General features: G+C 52.5%; 2 protein-coding genes across 4 annotated transcripts in view; one reads left to right on the plus strand and one right to left on the minus strand.

Moving 5' to 3' along the window:
* The window catches only part of LOC113806999 (Ras-associated protein 2-like), a 19183-nt gene that overhangs the window by 1518 nt on the left and 7665 nt on the right, over positions 1-10000 (minus strand). The window contains exon 1 of one of the 3 annotated variants that reach the window (XM_070127781.1): positions 9078-9231. The exons of 1 other annotated variant lie outside the window; for it this stretch is intronic. The gene's annotated coding sequence lies outside the window, so the exon portion shown is untranslated. Of the gene's footprint in view, positions 1-8958; positions 9232-10000 lie in introns of those variants that run through there. One more of the 3 variants, XM_070127780.1, reaches the window with a different exon arrangement.
* LOC138863456 (uncharacterized) lies at positions 3876-6851 on the plus strand. The gene is made up of 3 exons (XM_070127604.1): positions 3876-4055; positions 6124-6447; positions 6693-6851. The coding sequence occupies exons 1-3, from the start codon at positions 3876-3878 to the stop codon at positions 6849-6851; spliced, it is 663 nt and encodes a 220-aa protein (XP_069983705.1).

The following is a 10000-nucleotide window of genomic DNA, read 5'->3' on the forward strand; positions in this document are numbered from 1 at the left end:
CACTCGTGCAGACTACTTTTTTTTTGTAAAAATAAAGAGAAAAAACAAATAAAATAGATACAAGTTAAATGTTGACTCCCAGCGCAATAGGACTGGGTACTTATCGCGACTCATCTCCCAATCCCCCAGATCCAATGGAAAATAATGTTTACACTTGAATGAATGTGGTCTTCGCCCTTGCGCCAAGTGCTACGTAAAAACTTCATTCACCATCTCATCCTCGCTCCTCGCTTTCCTCCGCCACTGTAAATTCCCCTCCCCTTTCGGTCCCTTTCTCACGCAAACACACACATGTACGCTACACTCCATTTCAGTCTCCTTCACACACACACACACACACACTACATTTCAGTCTCCTTCACACACACACACACACACACACACACACACACACACACACACACACACACACACACACACACACACGCACACGCACACACACACACGCACACGCACACACAGAGGCCTACATATATATAAATAGAGACACGCATATCGCGCCCTCGACCCGCACCGCCGCGCGGTTTCTAGCACTTACGGCTTAATGACACATGGCCGGGGATGCAAAATGCGACCTTACAGCTACGCTCACGGTCCTGCCTGGCGAGCTTGTCATGGCTGACTCAAGACCCGGGGATTTTTCCGTGTAATTTGTCCAAAGGAATTCCTCGCGGGTCGTCCCTTGCGCCACCAGCTGGAGGGGCCGGCCGCTCGTGCATGAGGCTCGCCATCGCCGCGGTACGACCTCCCGGTGGCACTGCGCGGGTGTGAGGCCGGGGATGGTGCGGGTGGTGCGATGGTGCCGTGGCGGGGAGGGAGGATCCGTGGCCATGGTGGCTATTTGTGAGGGTGAGTGACTGCGGCCAACCTCATGTGGGGGAATTAAAAAAATGACATTGCTGTGGGAGAGAGAGCGTCCCATGGCGGAGGCCGCGTCAAGTTATACCCTGAACAGTAGTCTCCCGGGAAGGTAAGATAGGGAAGTGCTCCTGTACCGAGTGAGGACACATATATGGCCACCAAAACCAGTGAAACTCTGGCGTGAGGACCTACGGCGTTCATTACACACACAAAAAAAAAAAAAAAAAAAAAAAAAAAAAACGCAAATAAGGTTCTAGTAAATAAATATCTTATCCGTCGGACGTCACTTCCACCGACGAATACGTCCAAATGGCTCGGGAATCCAGAAAACAAAATGCAAACCGAATATTGACACGCAACGCCTCTTGCTATAACGACCCAAGATGCATCGCACTGCTCGCAAAACAAGGGGTTTAGCTAAATCTTTCAATGGCGCGGCGCCCAGTAAAGACTCAGACTGGGTGCAAGGAAATTGAGCAAATGCAAAGACAAGACACGCAACGGGACAAGGAGGACACTGCATAAATATCAAGAGTAACAGGGCAATCAACAGAGGACGGGGAATGCAAGTGCAGGGAAGAGCGCATTCCGTACCAGAGAGGAAGCAGGACCTCAGCCCGGGTTCGGTCTGGGGATGAGCCACGCCTTCGGGAGCCACGTACGGAAGCGGCCAAGATAATTACATTAAGAAAAAAAGGAAAAAGAAAAAGAAAAAAAAAACGGAGATGGTGACGACAACGATGAGCCAAAGATTAGTCAGGGATGTTCAACACGGATCAAATAACAACAATGTGTAACAAAGGTCAGATAACGGGATGTTCAGAAGCGTTGGGAGGGGGGGGAGGGGTCCTTGCCAGCTGAAAGGTCGGAGTGAAGGGGCATTCGGGAAAGGTCGGGCGGCAGACGCACGACCGAGGCGCGGCGGCGGCGGCGGCGGCGACGGGCGAGCACTGAGGGACAATTAATTAGCGTAAGGACATGTAAGTGCGGAGGAGCGTCAGGACTCGCGCTGACTCACCGCCAGGACGAGCCGAAGCAGCCAAAAAAGAAGAAGAAAAAAAAACCTCGACGCTTTGCTTATTTACTTTGTTTGTCAGGCGACAGCTGTCCTGCGCCGGCCCAGAATCACGGGGAAGGACGAAGGACTGGCTACGAGGAACAGGAAGGGAGGACCAAGAGAGAACGGAGGGAGGGTGAGGGGCGAGAAAACGGGGAAGGGAGAGGAGGGGAAAGAACCAAAAGAGAACACGAAAGGACGGGAGGACTAAAAGGGAAAGAGGGAAGGAAGGGGGGAAAACAAAAACAAAAGGGAAGGGGGGAGGGACAAGGAAGGGAAGAACCAAAAGGAAGCGAGGGGAGAACGGACATGGGCAAGGGAGAGCAAAGAAATGGGAGAATCAATCAGAGTAAAGGAGAGGAAAGGATTGAGGAAAACCAAAGAGGGGAAAAAGATCGTCAAGAGGGAACGGGCGAACCCAAAAGGACGTGGGAGTGGAAGGGGAAGAGGGTCCAAGAAGGGGGAGAGGATTGGGGCAGGGAAGGGAAATGAGGACCAAAAGCTGGGGGAGGGCTGGGCAGAAGGGCGGAGAGAAGCAAGAGAGAGAAAGAGAGAGAACTTTGAAAAGAGGGTCGCCTGTACACAAGAAGAATCAAAATTAAATAGTGTGAAGGTCGGAGCTCCGAGAGGAGAGATCAAGAACATGGTGAGCGGGTGGGGGGGGGGGGGGGAGCTCAAGGAATGAGAAAATGAGGTTGAACGCAGATAAAAGTTGCAATCAGGAGGAGGGAGCGGCGATGTGATGCGACGCCGTGCCCCCTGCCGGGAAGGGAGGAAACGAGGCAGCGGCGGGCGCGAAGGAAGAAGGGCTTTCGTCATTATTAAACTCGCAGCCTCCCTTGAGCCTTGACAGCCGCCCTCGCCTCCAGCCCACACGCCCGATCAATGGGCGCTCGCGATGCCCGGGTGCCCCGCGAGGCACTGAGGGCCGCGCCCGCGTCCGGGGCGGCTAAGGCACGAAGCGTCTCCTCCACGGAATGAACTGCTGCACCGGCGGGGGGGAGGGGGGGGGCCTCCCTCCACGCGACCCATAAGCACACTTTAAGCCAACAAAGTGTGTCTTCAGAGTATTAGGGCGACCGCCGTGGGTGACACAGGTAGAGGGTAGAAGGTTGCGTAATATGATCCTCTCCTGAACTCCTTTCACGTAATCCTTCTCCCAAAGGCCCCGTCTCCTCCTCCAGCTCCTTCTCCGTCCTAGGCTGCTGTGATCTCCTCCGCATCGAGACCGCTCTGTATTTTCTCGGTATTTCACACCTCGGAGGACGACGACTGCAGACAAAAAGCTCCAACACACGAGTCCAGTGCATTCTTGGCGATATTCTGCTCAATCCAATCCAGAATGTCTAACTCGACAACTGTTCGCCACTTTAATGTCGAGAGCACACTGCCGAAAATTAATATATCAGGTTTAGTAGAAAAGTAAAATTTACTGCGAGTATTAAACACACGCACACACACACGATGTATATGTATATGTATGTATGTGTATAAAAAAAAGAAAGAAAAAAAAAATAAAAAAAAAAAAAGAAAAAATATATATATATATATATATATATATATATATATATATATATATATATATATATATATATATATATACACACACACACACACACACACACACACACACACACACACATATATATATATATATATATATATATATATATATATATATATAGACATACCCAGATATATCTATTTGTATATCTATTTTATCTATCTGTCTATAAACATACATGCATGCATACATGTTCATGTCAGACATCAAAACATACTTGTCATAATCTGGCTTTCTCAGGTACATTACCACAATGAAACAAGGTATAGCACAAATTCGACCAGTTGCCCCCTTACCCCTTGTTTCAGGACGACCCCCATAAAATAACAAGTATATCTGTACCTCAAGTTCATCAAAATTCCATTACTTTTGTATCAGAGTCTGTCTTGCACCATGCACGCCACTCGAATGCAGATTAGCGAGAAACACTGTGTGGCAATCCAGATACTGCACGTCCTTTTGCCCGGAAAATGCAAGGGAAATTTCACGGCTCCCAGGCTGGAGGCACGGAACCCAAACCCCGAAACTCTGGAGCAGCATCCGAAATCCGTTGCACCGAGGTCCGAGGGCTCCGTAACCGGCCGGCAAAGTAATCGGCCATTTGTCACCGACACGCCAGTACTCTGTCCCGTCCCTAATCTAAATATCGTCACAGCAGCCACTTCGTCTTTTGTGGCATGGAGATAGGAGAACGGGTTTGCGTGTAATGAATAAATAAACATTAATCAGAACCCTTACGACGGCCGTCCTGAGGAGAACTTCGATAAACCGGCCAAAACAACTACTGCCGTTCAGATTGTCTCCCATGTTGGTTTTGGTATCAAACTGCACTTCTAAAATACCTATTTGCTGAACCGGACAAGGGTAGAAAAATCCTATAAAGAAAAAAAAAGTGTATCGAATAACTCCGTAATATATGAGAAAGCAAAAAATAGAACAAAAACAAACGAAGAATGCGAAAGCTTTAAAAAAAGGTACACTAAGGAACTGGGAACAGCAGCTCAAACGGCCATGACAGGGATTTTAAATGGAAGTATATCACTCTCATGTAACCAGATATACCGACGACGATAAAATACCCAAAAAATAACGGAAATACGAAAGATAACCGGGAGGACGGGCGGAGGGGGGAGGGAAGGATATAAAAAGGAGACGGAGACGGAGGGAAGGAGGGATGGAGAGGGACCTCCAACTTGTTATCTTACTTAACCCAACAAGAGACCTTCATTGTGGGGTATTTCCCGTCTTGCTCTTCCGAGTCTCTCTCTCTCTCTCTCTCTCTCTCTCTCTCTCTCTCTCTCTCTCTCTCTCTCTCTCTCTCTCTCTCTCTCTCTCTCTCTCTCTCCCTGTCTCTTTTCTTCCTTCCCTCCCTCTCCCTCTCTCCCTCCATCCCATCTCCCTCTCTCCCTCCATCCATCTCCCTCTCTCCCTCCATCCATCTCCCTCTACCCACTCTCCCTCTCTCCCTCCACCCATCTCCCTCTCTCCACTCCACCCATCTCTCCCTCTCTCCCTCCACCCATCTCCCTCTCTCCCTCCACCCATCTCCCCTCTCTCTCTCCCTCCCCCTCTCTCCACTCTCCCTCCCCCCTCTCTCCCTTCTCCCCCATCCTCCCACTCCCCCTCCTCCCCCCTTACACCCTCTTCCTCTCCCTCTCCCACTCCCTCTCTCCCTTCTCCCCATCCTCCCACTCCCTTCTCCCCTACCCCTTCCCCATCCTCTCCCTCCTCCCGCCCCTACCCCCTCCCCCCTCTCTCAAATACTCATCACACGTGGATCGAGGACGCCGACCACCTTCCGCCCAGCACGGACAGTACACTAAGGTCACCGGTTCAATAATCCCCGCCGGGAGAACACAAGGGCTCGGGGAGAGAGAGAGAGAGAGAGAGAGAGAGAGAGAGAGAGAGAGAGAGAGAGAGAGAGAGAGAGAGAGAGAGAGAGAGAGAGAGAGAGAGAGAGAGGGAGAGTGAGAGAGAGAGTGAGAGAGTGAGAGGGTCACGTGGAAGTACGTTCGTCGGGCGTGTGGGTGTGGGTGTGTGTAGGGGGGGAGGGGAGATAGAGAGAGCGTGGAGGGGTGGGGAGAGAGAGAGAGAGGGAGGAAGGGGAAGGGGGGGGGAGGGAAGGGGGAAGGGGAGGTAAGAGGAGGAGGAGAAGAGAGGAGAGGGAGAGAGAGAGAGGGAGAGAGAGGGAGAGAGGGAAGGAGGAGAGGGAGAGGAGAGGAGGAGGGAGAGGGAGAGAGAGAGGGAGAGAGAGAGAGAGAGAGACGAGAGAGAGAGAGAGAGAAAGAAAGAAAGAAAGACAGGAAAAAAAACGAAAGAAAGAAAGAAAGAAGAAAAAACTAAAGAAGAGAAAGAGAAAGAAAGACGAAAGAAAAAAAAGAGAGAAAGAAAAAAAAGAAAGAAAAAAAGAAAGAGAAAGAGGAGGAGAGGGAGGGGGGGGGGGATAACTGACAGATAATAAATCGAGGAAAATTTGCAAGGACGGCGATAGCACATCGAACGGCAGTTGCACAGGTGTGGCCTGCAACATATCATATGCGCAGTGCAAGCGTCTTTATGTGCTTAGTCGCCTTCTGCGTCTCGGCCTCCCCAGTCGTATGCCCATGCCCGTGCCCTTCGTATACCTATGCCCCTCCCATAGGTCGCATGCTCAGGTCCCTGTCTGTCGTATGCCCAAGCCCCTCCCCTGCCGTACGCCCAGGCCCCTCCCCTGCCGTACGCCCAAGCACCTCCCCTGCCGTATGTCCATGTCCCTCCTAGGCCGTATGTCCATGTCCCTCCTAGGCCGTATGTCCATGTCCCTCCTAGGCCGTACGCCCAAGCCCCTCCCCTGCCGTACGCCCAAGCCGCTCCCCTGCCGTACGCCCAAGCCCCTCCCCTGCCGTACGCCCAAGCCTCTCCCCTGCCGTACGCCCAAGCCCCTCCCCTTCCCTACCGTACGCCCAAGCCCCTCCCCTCCCCTGCCGTACGCCCAAGCCCCTCCCCTGCAAGGCCGCAGCACGCGCCCCTCGCCCGCAGCTTCCCCCGAGCACGCGCCCCGCCGAGCCCGAGGGTCCCGTGCACCGGAAAAGGTGATAGCGTTATCGCGAGAGATTGTGCTCTCTTTCGCTCTTCTTTCTCCCCCACTCACAAATGGCCGTCATATCAAGGCCTAATTTATATACAAATAATTCCGTAGGCCTTGCGTAATTTGCGGTCCGCGGACGACAGGCAGCTGATAATTCTACAGACCTTGCGCAATATGGCACGAGGTCAACGGACAGCCGGTGTGCCCGACAGCAGGCCTATACACCGTGCTGCGATGCCATGGCTGACCTCGGAATCCGCTGGACGTTCTCTCTCCAGTTCTCTCCAGCGTCAGCCAGATAAATCGCAGAGCGCATTCTCCCCCCCCCCTCTCTTTTTTTTTCTTTCTTTCTTTCTCTCTCTCTACCCCCCCCTCCTTTCTCTCTCCTCTCTCCTCTCTCAACCCCCCCTCTCTCTTTCTTTTTCTTTCTCTTTCTCTCTCTCTCCTCTCTCTATCCCCCTCTCTCTCTCACTCCCCCTTCCCTCCCTCTCTCTCTCTCTCTCTCTCTCTCTCTCTCTCTCTCTCTCTCTCTCTCTCTCTCTCTCTCTCTCTCTCTCTCTCTCTCTCTCTCTCCCTCTCTCTCTCTCTCTCGGCTGGCTAGCTGCGGTCACGGATGTCTCCGGCCGATGCGAGATGTTACGACAACGTTTCAGCTCATCCTCATCTCGCGCACCTCTCGCATGCAACCGGGCATCGCAAGACACGTAGCCCACTGAGGTGTTCATGTTTTTCTTCTTCTTCTTCTTCTTCTTCTTCTTCTTCTTCTTCTTTTCTTTTTTTCCTGAGACTAAACCGACACCTGAAATCAGCTGCAGAGGACGAGGCGGAAGGAGGAGACGCCCAGGTTCTGGCGAGGGACGGAGGAGGACGGGAGAGCAAGGGGGGCGGGGCTATTCGAGGATGAGGATGAGGATGAGGGAGGGGAGGGGGGGGAGGAGGAGGAAGATGAAGGGGTGAGGGGAGGGGGAGGAAAGGAGGATGAGGAGGGGAGGGGGAGGAAAGGAGGGATGAGGAGGGGAGGGGGAGGAAAGGAGGATGAGGAGGGGAGGGGGAGGAAAGGAGGATGAGGAGGGGAGGAGGGGAGGGGAGGAGGATGAGGAGAGGGAGGGGGAGGAAAGGAGGATGAGGAGGGGAGGGGAGGAGGATGAGGGAGGGTGAAGGGAGGAGGAGGATGAGGAGGGGTGAGAAAGGGAGGAAGATGAGAAGGGGTGAGGGGAGGAAGATGACGAGGGGAAGGGGAGGAGGATGAGGAGGGGGAAGGGAGGATGAGGATGAGGGGGTGAGGGGAGGAAGATGAGGGGGGGAGGGGAGGAGGATGAGGGGAGGAAGATGAGGGGGGGAGGGGAGGAGGGATGAGGGAGAGAGAGGAAGATGAGGGGGGTGAGGGAGAGGAAGATGAGGGGGTGAGGGGAGGAAGATGAGAGGATGAGGAGGGAGGGAGGAGAGGAGGATGAGAGAAGGAGAAGGACGAAGGGGGAGGGGGTAGGGGGGGGTAAGGTGAGTCATTCAGTAGATGGAGAAACCCCATCTACATAATTATGTCGTGTAAGGCCAGTCTTAAAATGTGGACAATGGCGGACGGTGGGAGGGGGGAGGGGGGGAGAGGGGAGAGGGTGTGTGCCATGGGAAGAATAGCCCGAGAAGGTACCTCAGCTCGCCCCGCCACTTCGGTCCGGCCGCCTCCCCTCCTCCGATTCCCCCTTTTCCCTTCCCTTCGTCTCGGGGGGGTTTTAAATGGCGTTCGTCATCACTTTCCGCCTTGTCTTCCCACCCCCGCCCTCGGACGCGAGAGCCTTCCGTGTCATTCCTCCCCTTTTGTTGGGCGGAAGGGGGTGGGATGGCGTGGGATGGGGGGGAAGGGGGAAAGGTTTCATGAACGGAAGGAGGAAAAGGTAGAGCGGAAAATGAGGAGAGAAAAAAAAGAGGGACACTGAAGGGAGAGAGAGGGAGAGAAAGAGAGAGAAGGGGAGGCGAGCCACTCCCGTCGTCGAAGCGAATCTCGGCACCGAGCGCCTGCAGTAGGCTCTCTCGCTCCTTCCTCACGGCTCACCGCAGGCGACCTTGCTTCGCCTCGTTTCCACTTTCTCTCCGTTTAGCGGCTATAACGCGCGCTCTTGAACGGATCGCGCCGACTGTGGCATCGCAGCGCCAACCTCCGCCGTGACGTCCCTCTGCTCTGGAGAAGATTCCACATATATAAGTACTGAAGACTCGTCAGGCGCGCCCTTCTTTCCGCGACGTGCAAGTACGCATCCGCTGATACAGTACGTAGGTCAACGCGCATCAAAAAATACACTTTTATCAAGATTTTCACCCTCATACTACCGACAGGCGGAAATGGAATGGACGTTCCTGATTGACTCGTAGTCCATTCGATATGAACTCTGTCTGGATATTCATTTCAATCACCTAATTCCGTTGGCAAGTTGTGTGCCTGAGCGGGTTTGCTTCCTCCGGCGGGCGCGTTTCGCCTGCTAGCATTTACTCAAGACTTTTTATCTGCGATCCTATTGAGAATATTTACACACTTGCTGTCGTCGTTCAATTGCACCCGAAGGAGATGAAATGTTGCTCCCGAAGCTGGCACCGGAGGAGTAAGTCCCGAGTTCCCTCGGCGAGACCAGCCAGACTGCATCCGATTCCTGGATTCCCGCGGAACCTAAATTTTCCGCACAAACAGCAAGCACTTCCATCGGACAGACAAGAGCCGGTGTTCTGAGGGGTTATTGCTCTGCATTCCGTCGGGTTATCATTCCCATTTACGTCACTTGCGTGGAATGCGCGTTCTGTGCATTTAATCCTGGCGATAAGCACACCGTTATCGTTATCTAGCGTTTGCCACTCCAGAAGTTCGAGCAATAAAGCGCTCCCTCCTTTAAACCACTTTCAAAGCTCGGGCAAAAACGTCCCCCGGCCTATAACGAGGCCTATGCGTCACGCCCCCCTCGGTTCCTCGAGATTCAGCGCACCGAACAGCAATCGTCAGAAATGAACACCACGGCAGTCGCTCCTGCCTTCGCTGCCGGTACCCCCAATCTTTTTTTTCCGTCTATCTTTATTGCTTTATAGTCTTCTCTGCGATTAGCCATTGCGATTAAACTCCTTTACCTGGAACTATGATAACAGGCATGATATCAGCAACGTGAAATGCTCCTCCCTCGCACTCTTATCAACTAGGTCTTGCTACATCCTTCTCTGTTTTTTAATTCCGAGCAAAATCATCGCACCAAGTTACTTAATCACGATTATTTTTTAGCTAAATATAATAACATGACACATAAGCTTGCTGCATGAATCAAAATGTATAGTGGTATACCTATCCGACAGAACATATATATGCTTTTCATTATATCTTTTATCCGTTATTTCGTTTTTCCTTACACATATACATAGCATGTTCTAAATAGGAAAAGGCAGACAAGCGGATACACACACAACCGGATATACACAT

Source organism: Penaeus vannamei, chromosome 12, assembly GCF_042767895.1.
Source record: "Penaeus vannamei isolate JL-2024 chromosome 12, ASM4276789v1, whole genome shotgun sequence".
Classification (NCBI taxonomy): Eukaryota; Metazoa; Arthropoda; class Malacostraca; order Decapoda; family Penaeidae; genus Penaeus; species Penaeus vannamei.